This window comes from Canis lupus, chromosome 13 (genome assembly GCF_011100685.1).
Source record: "Canis lupus familiaris isolate Mischka breed German Shepherd chromosome 13, alternate assembly UU_Cfam_GSD_1.0, whole genome shotgun sequence".
NCBI classification, from domain to species: Eukaryota; Metazoa; Chordata; class Mammalia; order Carnivora; family Canidae; genus Canis; species Canis lupus.
Window position 1 is genome coordinate 29,227,255 of NC_049234.1, and position 19,357 is coordinate 29,246,611.

At 42.7% G+C, this 19,357-nt stretch overlaps 1 protein-coding gene across 1 annotated transcript in view; it reads right to left on the reverse strand.

The window, feature by feature from the left end:
• HHLA1 (HERV-H LTR-associating 1) overlaps window positions 1-17,431 on the reverse strand; it is a 34,176-nt gene extending 16,745 nt beyond the window's left edge. The window contains exons 1-9 of the mRNA XM_038556343.1: window positions 17,353-17,431; window positions 16,181-16,240; window positions 12,859-12,918; window positions 11,775-11,855; window positions 10,771-10,854; window positions 9,698-9,781; window positions 3,753-3,836; window positions 1,836-1,892; window positions 1,639-1,731 (exon numbers count right to left, since the gene is read on the reverse strand). Coding sequence (XP_038412271.1) covers window positions 1,639-1,731; window positions 1,836-1,892; window positions 3,753-3,836; window positions 9,698-9,781; window positions 10,771-10,854; window positions 11,775-11,855; window positions 12,859-12,918; window positions 16,181-16,240; window positions 17,353-17,431 — 682 coding nt within the window. The remainder of the gene's footprint in view (window positions 1-1,638; window positions 1,732-1,835; window positions 1,893-3,752; window positions 3,837-9,697; window positions 9,782-10,770; window positions 10,855-11,774; window positions 11,856-12,858; window positions 12,919-16,180; window positions 16,241-17,352) is intronic.
• Window positions 17,432-19,357: the final 1,926 nt, after the last annotated feature.

Here is a 19,357-nt window from a genome sequence, read left to right on the forward strand (position 1 = left end):
AACCCACACGCACCAGAGGCCTGGTGCTTGTTTCCAGATCAATTGGACATAGGGCTAAGTGCCTTCCAATCAAACCATCACTCAGCCAGGTAACTGGCTATCAAGCACATCAACCATGCAAATACGTGTCAACTTGTAAACATGTTCTCTCTTCCCAAGCATTTGTACTTCATAAAGGAAGACAAAGGGTAGATATAATTGAGATGGTGTGGGAAGGTCTTGGGAGGACTCTCTAAAGAAGTGAAATTGACCCAGTCCTTGGATATGCCCTCAGAATCAAGTAGGCAAAGAGAATCCAACAAATTCCCACTTCATCGCCTCATCAAGCAGCCTCATTCCATACAAGTTGAGGTTCCTTCCTCAGGATAACTAAGATAAATAAACAGAACTGTTATAAAAGCAAATCAAAGCAGTCCCCTGAAGTGGAATTGGAGATTTATTGTAAATTTCATTTCACTCCAAGAAACACTGTTCAAGAGCCTCCTATGGACATGATATCATGCAAGGCACCAGGGGGAAGGCAGATTGTGAGGCTGAAGGAGACTTGGTGTCTGCCTTGAAGCATCATTCAATGAGGAGACACACACAGAAAGTCACCTGTGTTCCAACCTGGAGTAACACAGAGTCCAAATGATGGATGAGTGTCATATTAAGGAGTCATAGAAGATAGAAGGCAAATACTGATTGGGGGATTTTTAGGAAAAAGGTGGCAGCAGCTGAGCTGGTGATTGACAGACATAGTGGGGCTCTGAAATATGGAAAAGTAGGAAGGAGCTCCAGGCTGGGCAGAGCGACACGGGCATGCAGAGAGATGCCATCTGCAAGAAAGGCAGGAGTTTCAATGTCATTCTAGCAGAAGGTTCAAGGAAAAAGAGAGCAGATGAGGCTGGGCATGATGACAGAGCAATGTATGCTCCAGGCTAAGGGCTTTGGACCCTCTGCTACCGACTCTGTTCTGAGCAGTGATGAGACAAAACCCAAATGTATTTTAAGACTATCGCTCTATTGGCAATAGAAGGATATTTTAAAGAAATATGAAAGGAAGACTGGTTCAGAGGCTATCCCATTTCAAAGGTAGATGAGAAGGACTGGAACCACAGCAGCAGCAGATAATCTTGGAGGACCAGCCAGATTCCAGAAACTTTATTCAGCTACAAATGATCGTTAAGTGTAGGGGCGAAAGTGTGTTCAAAGGTAGTTCCAAAAATGCCACTTGTGCCACGGAAGAGGCAAGCAGATGGGCAGGAGTGTGCACAGAGGGGTAGAGGATGGTTGGGAGGGGCTGGGTATTATAGGGTGACAATGTATACAACAGGGTCACTAATGCAATTACCTACAAAATCCAGGTAGTTAATCTGAGAAAAATGTGTCAGGTGATAAGGAACAGAGAGGTCTATGGAAAAGAGGAGGATGGTGTCCCTCCTAATGGGAGGAATGGAGATAGTGACTACTCAACTCCAGTGGAGTCATCAGTTATTCTTTTGTAAGAGAATCCAGAGATAAATTTTCTTTAGTGGTGAAACCCATTGATTTTAGCACAGTGTAGCTAAACAAAACACCTGAGGGCAGCATTCAGTTTTCATTTTGCTACCTGGGAACCCTGGCCTGGAGCCTCTAGTAGGAGCGTTGGGGGTTTACACTCACCCAGAACACCAGCCATGCTGCTGGTGAACGTGTAGTTGATAACAGGAGACTTCTCCGCCATCTCCCAGAAGTCAGAAAGATTCCTTCCTACAAAAACCACACCAACAGAATCAAATCCTGGGTTCGCCTGCTGGAAGGTTCCGTTTAAGTTTCAACTCAGAGAACTTGTCAAAGAATGGCAGGTAATTCACCTGACTTTCCTGTCATCACACAGATGAAGATGCAGTCGGATTCATTCGTTTGGCTCACTGTAAGACAAACCAGTACACCAGACTTAGCAGTGGGTCTAAAGCTGTAGCTTCTTTTAATGTTGAAATGAACATTAAACTGGAATCCCTAGCTTAAGATGTTATGGGAAAAATAAGGCAAACTCCTTTTTAAGGCAACTCTGATTTTCTGGGAATTTTTTTTGGGGGGGGGATGTGCAGGATAATATAATGGCTAAGGGTACAGCCTCTAGGGTCAGCTGCCAGTGTTAAAATATCAGCTCTGCTGTTTACTAGCAGAATATGTGGCCATCAGTGAATTACTTGACCTCTCTAAGTCTCAGTTTACCCATTTTAGAATGGTGAACATTTGAATTCCACAGTCCCTCATTTGAGATCACTGTAAGATGGAAGGTTTTATATGAGTTTGGTACCAGGACTTACTTGGTCGCAAATCTGACTTGACAGATATGAGGCTAGTTACAGTCTTCAATTTGTCTCATTTAGTGTAAAGGGCCATTTTGCCAAAAGAATGTGAATGTTTAATTATGGCAGGATGCTGCTGGCAATGTTTTATCATGTGTGGTATAGATGTCCTACTAGACCTTCAAAAGTCTGGAAACTAATGAATTCCTAAACATCCTTGTCCCTTAAGATGCTACCCAAAAGAGGCGCCTGGTTAAGCAGTAGGTTAAGCATCCGACTCTTGGTTTTGGCTCAAGTCATAATCTCAGGGTCATGAGATGGAGCTGTGTGGTGAGTGTGGAGACTACTGGAGATTCTCTCTCTCTCTCTCTCCCTCTCCCTTCCTCTCCCTCTCCCTCTGTCCCTGTCCTCCTTCTTTGTGCCATGCACTCTCTCTCTCTCTAAAAAAAGTTTTTTTGTTAAAAAAAAGATGCTGCCCAAAACAATGTGGACGTTTGTTCACACATCCTTCGAAGGATGGCTGTGATGACCCAGTAAGATAATGTGCATGGTACCTGGCAGATAGAAGAACTCAGTAAATAGACAAAATAATAATAATTATCACTATGACTGCAGTCCTGTTATTATATATATTAGCATAATGAGCAAGAGCATGGAATTTAGAGCCAGATCACCTGGGTTGGAATTGCATTTCTTCATAATGACCTTAGGCAAATTACTTGACCTCTGTGCCATGGTTTCCTTACCTATAACACGTGGATACATATGTAATTATTCCACAAGGTTATACTGAGGATCCAGTGAGGCAATACATGGAAAGGCCTTGGAAGAGTCCCTGGCAGCTGATGTATCTATTACTATTTCTCCTTCTCCCTTCTCCCTGTTTCTAACACAATAGTTGCTCCATGGTGCAGCACCCCAGCCTTCTGATGAGGCCATGTGTGGGCAATTGACTAGATTTGTGCTTTCCAAAGTGAGTCCCTGGGGGAATGTGACTTGCTTGGGGTTATGTGAAGCCACTGTGTAGTGAGGCAGATCTTCCTCAACTGTATGTCGGACATGGTCTTGGGCTGCAAATAGATCTCATACTAAACTCTGAACTGACCTTCAGCAAAATAGGCAACCTCTCCAAGTCTCAGTTTTTCATCTTTAAATTGGGATTAAAGCTATCTAATAGAAGCTGTTTTCTTGAGTTTGCCTAGATTCCCCTAACTCTGAGCCTTGGATTCTTCCTCCAACATTTTAGATACCAGGAAGAAGTCTGATTGGAAGACGGAGCCTTCAAATACTAGTGGTTGAAACTGGACCACACTGATTGTTTAAATAAAACTTACATAGAGTTCCTGGCAGCCCAGCATGTGGCAGGGCTTGGGGTGGGGATTCCACTTTGGTTATATATCCAAAGTTTGGATAAATTTGGATAACTTGGATATATTTGCCAAATCAATTTTCCAAGCATTTTCAAGATGAACACACCTGAGAGGATGGAAGTTGACTTAAAAATCTCTGTGAGGTAGCTGGTTGAATTTCCAATGACGTCCACCAGTAGGGCTGTGAAATCTGCAAGAAAGATTGAGGAGATATAAATTTCTGATCCAGAAAGTTGAGGGGAAAGGTACAATATATTTGGACTTTTGGGAGTAGATTTTACAAGTTCAATTTTGTTCAGTGTGTTGAGGAATGTTAATCATCATATAGAGAAATATTACTAGTTACAAACATGCCTTATTTCCAGGCAAGGAGAACACTTCTGGATACACAGTCATAACTCCCTTCCTCCTCCCATTGCCCTCTCCTCCCAAATCCCTCCATGCCAACACCAAATGAGTGAGAAAAGCCACATTACTGAATAATGATTTTCCCCATTTGTTGTCCCCTGTTATTTCATCCAATTGTTTTAGAATACCAAGTCCATCTGACAGGAAGCAGCTCACAATAATGCAACATAATTTTACAATAATTTTGTGGGTTTTTTTTGTATATTCTTTTATTGGAGTTCTATTTGCCAACATGTAGCATAACACCCAGTGCTCAACCTGTCAAGTGCCCCACTCAGTGCTCGTCACCCAGTCACCCCAACCCCCCCCCACCTCCCTTTCCACTACCCCTTGTTCATTTCCTAAAGTTAGGTGTCTCTCATGTTACAATAATTTTGGATTTTAATGTGATGTCAACATTAGTGGTGGGTTAAAAAGAGGCAAGAACCCTACGCAAAACAGAAGCCTGATGGGAGGGGATTGGGAAAATTTCACAACATTTCAGGCTATAAAATCTTTGTGAACTTTCTCTCTGAGCAGGATTTGAGTAGGACCATTGCTTGACATGGTGGGTGCCATTGACCAATGAAAGCTTCCAGTGACAATGCACTTCCAAGCAAACCTCCTTCATTGTTTATTTATGGTTTTCCATGATCCAACACATTTTGGGCTTCCAGGGCAAAGGATGTGAATTCTTGGAGCCCCAAACAGGAAGGAAGAATCTTCTGGTGTCATCCAGATAATTTCCTGTCATGTTTTATAAAAACACTTCTTTTACTAATGGGATGATGAGTTCAGCTGTGGGGGTGGGGGCAAGCTGATTTGAAAATATAGAATACAGAGGACTGAAAATGCAGAGCCCAGAGAGGCAGGAGAATGTCATGTTATAACCAATGGAACATGCAGCATGTGAGGCCAACAGGAGATGGACACTTCTCTACATGAACCAGAGCCATGGTGTGATCTTACCACACCTGCACAGACACATGGTCAACCTCCGGGAGGGGAGACATCGATGCAGATGTGGACACCTGGCCATACAGAAGGAACACTAACTTGAGTCTACTCCTTTTCACATCTCTTTAGACCAGTCTGAAGAAAGGTAGTATTTCATTATTTCTTCCATTTATTTTCTTCCTGCTTCTCAAATTTCTTTTTTGTTCATTAATTCATTTATCTAACAAACATTCATTGAGTGTTTGTGGGGCACCAGACACCTACTCAGTACTGGAGGATTGCATGAAACACAATCTCTGCCTGCCAGAACCTGAGATTAATGGGAGAGAGAGGGAGACTAATAAACTGACCAGTAAACTGAAATTTGCTACTAACACTTCCCAGAAGCCAAGACCATGGCTCTGGAGCAGGACACCAAGATGGAGTCCAGGTTGTGCCCAAGTTTCAGAGATGATGGAACTTTCCCAAGGTCCCCCAGGATGTGGTGAAACCCGAATTTGAACTAAGGTCTATGTTGGGCCAAAGCTCCCACTCTTCCCAATGTTCCCACTACTGTTCAAGCAATGTCTTAACACATTGTATGAACTCTCCCTTCAGAATGGCTTTTACAAGGCTTGGAAGAAAACCAGCTATCATAACCCCAGAGTCATCCCTTGTTTTGATGAAAATTTGGATTATCCAACTTACTAGCAATACCGATACATAAGTGATTTCTGATTATCTTTTTTTTTTTTAATTTTATTTATTTATTCATGACAGACACACACAGAGAGAGGCAGAGATACAGGCAGAGGGAGAAGCAGGCTCCATGCAGGAAGCCCGATGTGGGACTCGATCCCAGGTCCCCAGGATCACGCCCTGGGCTGAAGGCAGTGCTAAACCGCTGAGCCACCCAGGCTGCCCCTATTTCTATCTTTATATATAAATAGAAAATAGGGAGAAAAGCCCTTTTGCCTATACGGTTGGTAATGATTTAAGAATGTGTCTTAGTACTTTGTGTTGTCAAGGGTGTGGAAGACATGAGCTCTCAAAAAATATTGGTAGAAGTGTAAACTTAGGCAAGATGTCTTAGAGGAAATTTTAGCAATTTGAATCACCACAAAATTATTTCCCTGTCAGACAACAATTCTATTTCAAGGACTGTATCCCACAGCATAATTAGGCAAGTACACCAAGTACTCCAAGCACACAGGTATTCATCATAGCATTGTTTATAATTATAACAACACTGAGAATAAACTAAGTTCCCATCAAGAAGAGACACATTAAATACATTATGGTACATTTTTTCAACAAATATTATGGATTCATATGAAGAACGAGGCATATTTGTAGTCATTGAAATAGAATGGCTTTTAAGATGCACTGATTAGTTTAAAGATGGATTCTAAAGCTGCGTGGAAAACTTGGTAGATATGGATGGTTGTCTCTGAATATCCATTCTCCTACCTTCTTTTAATAAGAGAACATGAGAGCAGCCCGGGTGGCTCAGCAGTTTAGTGCCACCTTTGGCCAAGGGTGTGATCCTGGAGACCTGGGATCGAGTCCCACATCAGGCTCCCTGCATGGAGCCTGCTTCTCCTTCTTCCTGTGTCTCTGTCTTTCTGTCTCTGTCTCTCTCTCTGTCTTTCATGAATAAATAAATAAAATCTTTTTAAAAATAAGAGACCATGAAATTTCAGTTGGGCACATGGTGGCTTAACATAATTGAAAAACTACATTTTTTGAGCCTGTTTGCAGGTGGGTGTGGCCATAGGACTAAATCCTGGGCAATAGAGTGTGAGAAGCCATGTAGAAGGTTTCCAGACTGTGAGTGGGAATGTCATCAGTTTCTTTCTCCTCTCCCATGTGGCTGGAATGTGGATGTGGACTACAAGAACAAGAGCAATCAATCATAGGAGGCAGAGCAACAAGCTAGAAGGAGCCTGGGTCCCCTAAACCATCAAGCAGAGCAGCCCTGATAGGTTTATCCAGATGGTCACACACGAAAGCTACCCCCTTCTACCCTCTGTCAGGCATCTTATTTTGGGGTCATTTGTCATAATAACCTGGCTTGTATTCTAAATAGTATAGAGAATGTAGAGTAGGATGAGTAAATAGATGGGAGGATGGATGGGGTAGGTGGGATGGCGGACAGGTAGGTTAGACAACTAGTTGACAGATGGCTTAGGTAAGTAGATTAGAGAGGTTGCTTAGATCACTTTGGGTGACGTGATTACCTATGGATGTTGGGATTTCAGATGTTTTTGATTTTTTTTTATTATACTGTCTCTGTCATATGGCATTTTGACATCATAATACATTATTTTTTTAAAATCAAGAAAATGTAAGCAATTTTCAATTAGAAAAAAATATGCAAATATATCCTCACAGGAGGGCTTTAAAGAGTTGAGACCATTCAAGTGAAAATGATCCAGGTCTGAAGAGTATCCACAAATACATCTTCCCCCAGGTACTGAGCAATGGCAAAAAGCTGGCCTGTGTACAGCCTCTCATCGCAGTGATTTGAGGGGAGTAGACATCAGCACGTTGTGATGTGTCCATTGTGAACCTTGTGAAAATTGCTGTGCCTTACTGCAGGAGTAGCATGCTATTTTATCAGTGGTAATGATCCATGGATCAATTCTTTTCAAATAATCATTTCAAGTATGTGGAAATATGCTTTGGCTCACCGAGTAGAATTAGAAACTCTTTTCCTGCAGATGTGACTCTGCTTTTTACATCTTATTTTTATCTTTTATACAATCAAGGCAGGGACTCAGTGCCTACACAAAACTAGGCCCCCAGCAGGGGCTAATGAGAGGCTGAGGAAGATGTGGTTATGGACAACATTTGTCCTCCCACGTGTAATTTGTTGATAAGGGCCAGTTAAACAAGATAATGGCTGTGAGGTACTTGCTGCAGGGTCTGGCACACAATACTCATTAAACATTACTAATTACTCTCTTTAAAATGTTCACAATATTTGTTCCAGAAATTCCACTTCAAGGAATCTATCCTTTGAAAGTGATCTGAAATGGGAAAGTTTTATGCACCAGGATGTCTAATACAGGATTTTTTTTTATGTTAAGAAAAGCCTAGAATCCACCCCAAAGTCACCAGCATATGGCTAAGAAAATACTGCTAATGTTTACAGGCTATGTAGTCATCACAAATGTTTGCAGAGTTTATAATATCCTGGAAAATATTTTAAGATTGGGTCAAGTGATAAAAAAGACCAGGAGGCTTTTCCACCTTTACTCCTTACTTCTTTTACAATCTTTTTTTTTTTTTTTTTTTTTTTTTTTTTAAAGAACAGCTAAAGAGATTCTTTCAAAACATAACTTAGATCATATCACTCCTCCTCTGTGTGGACAATCACACAGGCTTCCTTCTTATTCAGAGTGAAAAATCAAAATCCTTGAGTGGATTATAAACTTCTACTTGATTCTCAACACCCTCCCTACTTTGCCCCTACAACTCTGAGCTCATTTCCCATGATCGTCTGCTGTGGCTCACTTGCTCCAACAATGCTGGCCTCTCTAGTCCTTACCCTGCTGCCCAGGCTTTTGCCTGGAACACTGTGTCCCCAGGTACCCCAGGGCTGTCTCTCCATTTCCTGCCTCATTAGGGAAGACTTCCCTGGTCACCCTACACATAGCAGCCATGCCCGCCACCATTTCCCTCCTCACCGTTTCCCTTGCTTTATTGTTCTCATGGTCATGTTATTAGCCAACACATCATGCATTTTTTATTTATTCATTGACTCTCTGTCCTTCCCTAGTTCATGAGAGCAGGGTGTGTGTGTTCACTCTGCCCAGTGTGGTACCCCCACACCTCGAAGAGAGTCTGGCTAATAGTATGTGCCCAATAAAGAATCATTGAATGGATGAATTAGTGGTAAGAGAGTAATTTTCAGTTTTACTTTTCAGGATTCTCTAGCTAGAAGGAACATCAAATAATTTTAATTTTCAGCTATAAAAGTAATACATGAGTATACTAGCTTTGAAAAAAACATCTGGTGACACCTTTGTACACCTCAAAACACGCATCATGATCTTCTTTCAGAGGTAAACAACTATCTGGTGTCCAGATATGTATCTCTTCATCAACGACAGTGTATTCTACACATTATTTTGTCTAAGTCTGTTTTTCTAATTGAAAATGCCATGAAGGGAGCCCTGGGTGGTTCAATGGTTTGGCACCTGCCTTCGGCCCAGGGTGTGATCCTGGAGTCCCAGGATCGAGTCCGATATTGGGCTTCCTGCATGGAGCCTGCTTCTCCCTCTGCCTGCATCTCTTCCTCTCTCTCTGTGTCTTTTATGAATAAATAAATAAAATCTTTTAAAAAATGCCATGAAAATGTTTTCATATGTGGGCCAAATCTGGCCACACCCATTCATTAATGCATGGCCTCTGGCTGTTTTCCAACGTATAGACTATTTAACCATTTTCCTGATGATGGATATTTATGTTGTTCTCAGAGTTTTCTGCTAAAAAAAGCTGCATGAACACATCTTTGCCCGTTTGTTCAGACTTAACTATTTCCCTAGTCTAAAAACCAAGCAAAGAACTTTCTGTGACAGCGAATAGGTACATATCTAAGCATAATAGATACCACTGTGTTTTCTTATTTCACTCTAAAGAGAAAAAAATTAAATCAAACATATCCAGAAGGGTACAAGCAAAATCAGGAAAGCTGCAAGCCTGGCAGATAGCTGCACCCACCTGATAAGTCATTGGTCCGGTTGTTCAGACAGTAACAGTACCGGGTGGGGAATTTGTCAGGGTCCACAGTCTTCAGGTTAGAAACTGTGAAGAGACACAATCCAAAGGCAGTCTTATGAACAGAAATCTCACAGAGGAAGACACAGACATGGCCAAAAAGCACATGAGTAAATGCTCCGCATCACTGGCCATCAGGGAAATACAAATCAAAACTACAATGAGGTACCACCTCACACCAGTGAGAATGGGGAAAATTAACAAGACAGGAAACCACAAATGTTGGAGAGGATGTGGAGAAAGGGGAATCCTCTTACACTGTTGGTGGGAATGTGAACTGGTACAGCCACTCTGGAAAACTGTGTGGAGGTTCCTCAAATAGTTAAAAATAGACCTGCCCTACGACCTAGCAATTGCACTGCTGGGGATTTACCCCAAAGATACAGATTCAGTGAAACGCCGGGACACCTGCACCCTGATGTTTATATCAGCAATGGCCACAATAGCCAAACTGTGGAAGGAGCCTCGGTGTCCATCGAAAGATGAATGGATAAAGAAGATGTGGTTTATGTATACAATGGAATATTATTCAGCCATTAGAAATGACAAATACCCACCATTTGCTTCAACGTGGATGGAACTGGAGGGTATTATGCTGAGTGAAATAAGTCAATCGGAAAAGGTCAAACATTATATGGTCTCATTCATTTGGGGAATATAAATAATAGTGAAAGGGAATAGAAGGGAAGGGAGAAAAAATGGGTAGGAAATATCAGAAAGGGAGACAGAACATGGAAGACTCCTAACTCTGGGAAACGAACTAGGGGTGGTGGAAGGGGAGGAGGGCGGGGGGTTGGGGTGACTGGGTGATGGGCACTGAGGGGGGCGCTTGGCAGGATGAGCACTAGGTGTTATGCTATATGTTGGCAAATTGGACTCCAATAAAACAAACAACAACAACAACAACAACAACAACAACAACAAAAAAAAACAGAAGGCAGTCTTGACACAGAACCTGGCCCTGCCAGCCCGTCGCTCCCCATCATTGCCAACAGGAAGAGCCGGGCAGCACTTACTGTTGTAAATGGCCACAGAAAACTTGTAGAAGGCAAAGGAGCTGTAGGAAGTGATGCTTAGCAGGGAGAAGAACTTCTTGGTATCTGCCAAGGATATTGAGATAAAGAAGCCATCGGACAAATGCCTACTGACATTAATAATACTATCGATTAGTAAACAGATAATAGAAATTAAAAATACAGGGGTGCCTGGGTGGCTCAGCTGGTTAAGCATCTGCCTTTAGCTCAGGTCATGATCCTGGGATCGAGTTCTGCATTCCCTGTTTAGCGGGGAGTTTGTCTCTCCCTCTCCATCTGCCTCTGCCACTCCCCCTGCTTGTGCTCTCTCTCTCTCTTTCTTTGTGTGTCAAATAAATACATAAAATCTTTTTTTAAAAAAAGAAATTAAAAATGCAATGAACAAGTAATAAAAGTAAATAGCAAAAATAAACAATAATATAACAAACATTGAAAATAAATCAGATAAAAGCAACCCCCAAATTGCAAAAGTGCATGACCCTTAGCTGTGTTTTCCTTATCCGTCCCTAAGCCCTGACAATTCTCTCTCAGTGTCATTGTGATTAGAAATATCAGCACATATGCTGTGTCTGGAATGCAGCTTGCTCTCAAAATGCTGGCAAGCCTCTTACTTCACTTGGATGTTTTCAATCTCCTCAGGAGTTAGGTGGGACACTGCATTCTCCATCTGCACGCGGAGATGCTGGGGCATCGAGGTGTGATCTGTTTTGCCCATCTTGCAGACCATCCAGAAGTGACGTGCATACAGGCATAAGCGGGCCTGGATGGTTGGTGCTTTTTTTTTTTTTTAAGATTTTATTTATTTATTCATGAGAGACACACAGAGAGAGGCAGAGATACAGGCAGAGGGAGAAGCAGGCTCCCTGTGGGGAGCCCAATGCAGGACTCGATCCCAGGACCCTGGGATCACGACCTGAGCCAAAGGCAGATGCTCAACCACTGAGCCACCCAGGTGCCCCCTGCCCCCTTTTTGAAGAAAAGGATACCTTTTAAAGCTCTACTCAGCATTCCATTCACCAGCTCTGTAAGATTTAGGGCGGACAGATCGACTGACCTGGCAGGCAGCTCTGAAAGAGATTTGCAGATGATGTCACTGGCTGGCTTTTCTTGCCACAGAAGTTCCCCTTTTCTGACATTCAGGCTGATGTGCCTTCTTTTTGGACACTTACTGAGCTCACACCCACAGCACAAGGGGCACAAGGAATTCAAGGGTAAGGGGCAGTGCCCGTGCTCTGGAGATGACAGCCAGTGGCATGCATCATGACAAGCTAGATAGGAGAAGTCCACGTGGAGGACAGGAACTCTTAGTCTGTGAATAATTTATCTCTGCGTTTGGAGACAGTAGGGACAGGCGGGAAAAGCCCACGTTCAGTGGGAAGGCCCAGGAAACCACACTCAGCAGCACTGAATTTAGCAAGGACTACATTGTCTAACAGACAATGCTTAAGCTGGGTGCTGGTATCTCTGGGGGAAAAGCTTATTTTTTTCTTTCTTTCTTTCTTTCTTTCTTTCTTTCTTTCTTTCTTTCTTTCTTTCTTTCTTTCTTCTTTCTTTCTTTCTTTCTTTCTTTCTTTCTTTCTTTCTTTCTTTCTTTCTTCTTTCTTTCTTTTTCTTTCTTTCTTTCTTTTTTTCTTTTTTTTCTTTTTCTTTTTTTTTTTTTTAATTCTGCAAGTCTGCTGCTTGGGCTCCATCATCAGAGATTCAGGTTTAATCAGTCTCGGATGTGGCTCAGACAACCACACAGAAATCGATCAACCAGTGGGTCACTCTCCCGGACATTGGTAGCGGGCAGCCAAGTGGAGAGAAGCTGCTAGGTTAAAATTCGCCCATCTCCTAGCTCTTCCTTGAACTTTCAGAACAGCAGCTGACGAGGTGAAAATAGTGGTTCATGCTCCTCTTTATATTTTTACTAACATAGTCTTTTTCAACGCTTACTTAATGCTCAGATAATTGTGGTGGATCACACAATCTGAAGCCTGGGGAGATGATGCACCGTGCTATGGGGACTTGGAGTGGGGGTCCTGAGAAGAGCGTCACCCACAGAGCCCCAGTGGGAAGGAGTATACTCACCTGTAGTATCGAGAAAAGCCACCCCCTTTTCCTTCCTCTCTTCTCCTCCAAGGCCAGACACTGGGGAGAGAAAAGGCTTCAGGGAGACATAGGAGCCTGTAACACCAGCTTCAAGTCACTGGAGAAGCCTTGGGGGCCTCTATGCAGCAGCCCCCAGCTCAGTGAAGGTCAGAATCACCAGCCTCGTGCAAAGGTGACTCCTCCCCTGAATACACTAGTCTCCTTGGGCTGATCTTGACCTAGAAATCCCCATTTTAATAAGCAGGCAGGTGATGCCCAGGCAGGGTGCCTAATCTACCGCACCCCCTTACCCAATCAGGAAACTGAGGCTCAGAGTGGAAAAGAAACTTGCCTAAACTGTAGAGCCCAGAACCTGCTTCCCAAGAGCTATAGAGTGGCCTTCCAAAATATCAGGCCACCTGCCCACTCATTGGAGTTTGTGCTGTCAAAGAAAACATCACAGGAAATCTTGAAATACCTAGAGCACACATTCAGTCTTTATTCATTCAACAGACACTCACTGAGGGCCAAGCAATCATGCTGGGTGTTGGGTCTAAAGAGGTCCAGGGAAAGGGGCAAGTCTCTACCTCCATGGGGCTTACTGTCTGTGCCTCAGGAGGGAGGAGGGACATGCATGTGTTATTACGTGAGGAGTGGCAGACAGGGCACTCAGGATGCGGTGAGCTCCTCCTGTGACCTGGAAGATCAGCTGCTTTGGATTAGGTGGCAGTAGGGTCATCCTGCATTTGTTGCTACTATTGTTGCCATGATTACCTTCCCTGTTACATTCCAGGGGAACAGGTGCTTTTATATCCATTTTACAGGTGGAAAAAACAAGGCAGAGACAGGCTGAAGAATGTGTTCCAGAGTTCCAGGGCAAGTTAAGAGTCAGGGCTGGGCTACTTACCTGTCACACCAAGGACAGTGGCCTCTTTTTCCTTTTTGATGTCTTTGTTTACAGACACTATAATGAATGAAATCGCATCATGGAAGCACAGCCTTATATAATTTATAACATTCTTTTTTTTGTTAAATATTTTATTTATTTATTCATGAGAGACAGAGAGAGAGAGAGAGAAAGAGAGAGAGAGAGAGAGAGAGAGAGTTAGAGACATAGGCAGAGGGAGAAGCAGGCTCCCCACAAGGAGCCTGATGTGAGACTCAATCCCAGATCCCGGGGTCAGGACCTGAGCTGAAGGCAGATGCTCAACCACTGAGCCATCCTGGTGTCCCAATTTATAACATTCTTAAAAGCCATCCTGTCCAGCATTCCCTTTGAAGGTTGAGGGTATTAAGGCCTAGGGAAGTGAAGTGAGGTACCTACATCCCATATCTAGCTGGTGGTCCTGTTTCCTTTCCACTGAGTCTCTGGCAACCCTTTCTCGGCTCTGCTACTAAGGATTTGACTATTTTACATCCCTCCTAGAAGAGGCATCATGTAGTATGCATCCTTCTGTGACTGGATTGTTCCACCTAGCTTAATGCCCTCCAGCTCCAACAAGATGGTGTTGTGTATGGCAAGATTATCTTCCATTTTAAGGCCGAATGATATTTCACTGTATGTACGTATCACATTTTCTTTACCCATTCATCTGCGGATGGATGTTTAGAGTGTTCCTTGCTTTTCAAACAGCCTGTAGGAACTTGGATCCAGGTAACTGTTACCTGTGTAAGCCAGTTTGACCTTTCATCAGGTATCAAGCTTCCTGGTTAAATACTGGAGCTTGAGGGATCAGAGGCAGGTAGGATCTGTGCTTCTCCTTCCCCATACATGGTTACTGAAGGAGGTGGGTTATGTCACAATAATAGGAACTCTGAGACAGACGTATATGATCAAGTAGGCCCTAAGCTGGCACACAGTCTACTTTCCTGTCTGGTGCTCTGAGCTATCTACATGATGTAGCCCCAGTGATGTTTGTGGCAGACACCAACCTGGCCTGTGATGGAGCCAGGAAGGAGAAACCTCTGTACAGGTGAAGGATCGGGGTCATGTGGGCTTGGGAGCTCCAGTCTCCAGGGGAGCTCTGGGCTATGACACTTGCAGGATTCCTGCACCTGTCAAGTCAGTTTGGTGGGCCTTGTGTAATCTTCCTAACCAAGAACTGTTCTTGAACACCACTCCTTCTACTAAGGAAATGTTATTTCCACCACTCCTTTTTTAATAATTGCAAACCTGTGGGTGGATTTTGATAATGATAATTTGAAGTGTGAACTGAACACCCCTGAAGAAGAAATTTCAGAACAAGATGCCATGTAGAGCAGTTTTCAAATAAATTACCACATGGATAATGTAAAACTATTGTTGTCTTTTTGGATAAAAAGACCACCAAAGTAGTATCTTTAAGATAGAAGGTGTTTGTTGCTTTTCATACTTTTTCATGCTTACTATTTTGATCAGCTTTCATCCTGTGTGATTACCTGTGGAGCAGAAATAGTTACCATTTGAAGAGGAGAAAATTGAAGCCTCATATAAGGGAAATATTTATTGAAAATCACTCTGCTCATACACAAGAAATTGGTACAACTGGTGTCCTCTGGGGGAAAGGAAGTGGTTGGCCAGGGACCATTTTAACTTTATATACTTATGTACCTTTTGCATTTTGAACCACATGAATGTACTAATTAAAAATAAATAAAAATTAGGGACGCCTATGTGGCTCAGTTAGTTGAGCATCTGATTCTTGATTTCAGCTCAGGTCATGATCTTGAGGTTGTGAGATCAAGCCCTGTGTTGGGCTCTGAGTTGGGCTCCATGCTAGCCATGCAGCCTGCTTATGATTCTCTCTCTCTCTCTCTCTCCTCCACACACACTCTCTCTATAAAAAATAAATAAATAAATAAATAAAAATAAAGGGCAATTGTAAAAAAAAAAAAGGGCAATTGTGCCCTCCCTCCCCCCAGCTATCCTGCTTGTTTACCAACAGGTTTAGAAAAGCACCCAGGCCCCTGCGTCCTATGTATTCTTATGTTGTGATGCATTCACTGTCTTGCTGTATAGCCAATTTCATACTATCAAAAAGAAAAAGACAAAGAAAGATGAAATTACTGCAAAGGTGATGATGACACATGACAATACCTCCCATTATGAAATCTTCCATGGCTAATAGAATGTCATGATCTCTGTGGATTTAATAACATCATGAGGATCCAAGTGTGCCACGAACCATAAAGCAAGAGAAATTCCCAGAAACTATTCCTATGACAGTTGGAGCTTGAGCTGTAGAGGCAATATCCATCTTACAGATAGAAAAAATGAGGCTGAGAAAAGCCAAGGAGTTTGCCCAAGACAGAATGAGCTGAGCTGGAACACCTGCCCCTTTACCTGTTGTAAGAAGGAGGGTCATGACTTTTTCCTTCTTGGCTTCTCCTTTAACAGCAGACACTAAAATAAGAGAGTGTTATCAGAGAATTTTAGCCCAGATTTGACATTATAAGGTATTTAATTCAAAATACTCATTTTTAAAAGATGAGACAATTATGATCTTAAATGGTGACAGTGACTTGTTTAAAATCCCACATGTAGTCTGCTCATTCAATTTAGTCATCGAATATTTATTGATCAACTATAACAAAACTAATGATTGAAAGTATTGTTTGGCAGGTGCATTTAATAAACATTATGTGTGTAGGTGCTGGGGATACTATGATGAATGAGTGGGCACAGATTCCATCCTTATGGAGCTTAAAGTCTAGTTGGGAAGGTAAACATAAAGGAAAAGAAAACTCAAGGGTATTACAAACAGTGTTGAGTATTTTGAAGGGCACTTTAAGGATGTGTAATAGGGAGCCTGATACATTTCAGTGGTCCAAAAGCTTTCGCTGGGAGATGATGTGTGGCTGAGATTTGGAGGATGAATAGATAGTACTTGAGTAGGATGTAACGGGCTGAGGAGGGATTCAGAGTGTAGATGACAGTGAGTGCCCAGGGACTGAGGTGGACACAAGAATTATTTTAAAGAAATGAGCAAAGGCCAACAGTGATAGAGCACAAAGAATGCAGGAGGGAGGACATTTTAGGAACTGGTGATGACATGGTGGGCAGGGTCATGTAGAGCATGACCTATGTATATGAAGGACTTGAAATACTATCCAAAGAGAAGCAGGAAGTCACTGCATAATTTGGGGTGGGTGGAATGAGAAGGGAACCTGGGAGGTTACTTACTGAGATGTGTGAAAAGAGAATAGGTCATGGAGAGGCAAGAGGAGAGGCAGGTGGTGATTTAACAATTTCTTTAGGTGGTCTAGGAAAGAGAAGACATTGGTTTGGACAAGAGTTGTAACAGCGGAGGTGAAGATAATTCTGTTGCAGAAATGGCACTCAAGTTCAAAATGTCAGTGGACAAAACCAGAAATAAGGAATTCATCATTGCCATTTTGACCAAACTCATTTAGGATTCTGGCCTGAGACATTGGCTGCTGCCATTCTCTGAAGCCCAATGAAAACCCAAACTCAGCATATAGAACAGACACTTCTTAAACTCTGACTGGACCTACCTGTGTTCCAAAGGGACAAGACACACGTGAGGCCCACACACAGCCTCACCAGAGGACTGGGTACCAGGAAGCCTGGCATGTCTGTGATCCTCTGGCCCACCTGGAAGCAAGCAAGCAAGCCCTTGGAGGAAACAGGTTGGATTGCCAAGCACACAGATGCGGAATATCCTTGAGTCATCAGGAATACAATCTGCAGATGGCTTTCAATAGGATAGGTCAGGTTATGCTGAGGTAACAAATTAACTCCATAATCTCATTAGTTTAATTCAACAACAGAAGTTGATTTCTTCTTCATATCAACACTCAATGCAAATTGGTGGGAAGATCTGCTCCACACAGTCACTCAGGGACCAGATTCATGAACCTTCACTGCCTTGTCGTTCTCCGTTTGGTCCCTGCAAGCTCTTTAGTCACTAGTTCGTTGTAGCTGTGGAAGGCACAGAGAGAGCTGGAGGCTTATGCACCAACTCATACACTCTGGCAGGAAGTGCCATGCTCACTTTTATTTATAGGCCATGCCAGAATTACTCCAGTGGCCTCGCATAACTACAGAAATCTGAGAATCTGGGAGGGGGATGCATGCATAGTCACGAAGCATTAATGTCTCTTCCATGGGTTTTCTGGTTGTTTAGCTGGGAAATACCCTCTAAAAACAGTACCACGGCTGCTTATAAATAGAAAAATAATATACGAGTGTATGGGCATGTTCACAGTCCTACATTGTTGGCAGCACTGTGCCAGCTATTTGCTTTGCAGAACCAGCATGATAATTCAAGCTGCAAAGCTGAGCCTAATAAGAATAATGGTGAAAAGTTAGTAGGTGCTTTCTATGTGCCAGACACCACACAGGATGCTGCTCGATGCAGGTGAGATTATCACCTAGTAACTGCAATATCTTTGTGCACAGATATTCACGTAATGCGCATTTAATGTACAGACTACACAGACATGCTTTGAGAAGATCAGAAATTATGGGCATGGTGGTTTAGCTGGTTAAGTGTCTGACTCTTGATTTTGGCTGAGGTCATGATCTCAAGGTCATAAGATCAAGCCCCATGAGTTTGCTTCAGATTCTCTCTCTCTCTCTCTGGCCCTTCCCTCCTCTCTCTCTCTCTCTCTCTCTCTGTGTGTGTGTGTGTGTGTGACTCACTCTCAAATAAATAAATAAATAAATAAATAAATAAATTCTTGAAAAGAAAAGAACAGAAATTTGCTCTTGGTAGAGAATTGAATAGACCTTGGAGAGGGGGATAAAAGCTAAGAAAATGTGCCCTAGGTTTGGGAAAACATCTCAGGAACTGAGCATCTTTGTGGCAAAATGTATTTTGTTTAAAGATTTTGGGGAGATCCCTGGGTGTCTCAGTGGTTTAGCACTGCCTTTGGCTCAGGGCATGATCCTGGAGTCCTGGGATCGAGTCCCACATTGGGGTCCCTGCATGGAGCCTGCTTCTATCTCTGCCTACGTCTCTACCTCTCTCTGTGTGTGTGTCTCTCATGAATAAATAAATAAAATCTTTTAAAAAATAAAAATAAAGATTTATTTATTTGAGAGAGACAAAGAGAGAGCACGAGCAGGAGGAGAGGCAGAGGGAGAAGGAGAAGCAGACTCCCCACTGAGTAGGGAACCCGATGCAGGGATCAATCTCAGGATCCTGAGATTATGACCTGAGCTGAAGGAAGATGCTTAACTGACTGGGCCACCCAGGTGCCCCATAGGAAAGTTATTTTAAGAAGTTCTATTGTCTGTTCAGGATGGAACTACCTTTGGAATGTTCTTGAAATACCCTAGAAAACATTTAAATTACTTTTGAATTATAGGTAGATATTAGAATGGTGTTTCTTCTAAATGCCATGCTGCTGAGAGATGCCCCTTATTGCAGGGAGGAGGCTGGGACTTTCTTGGAGTCCTCTTATTCTCCTAAATCTGTTTCTTCTCTGAATCTGTTTTCCTCATCTGCAAAATGGGGAAAAGAAACCTAGATCACTAAGTCTTTGTGAAGATTTA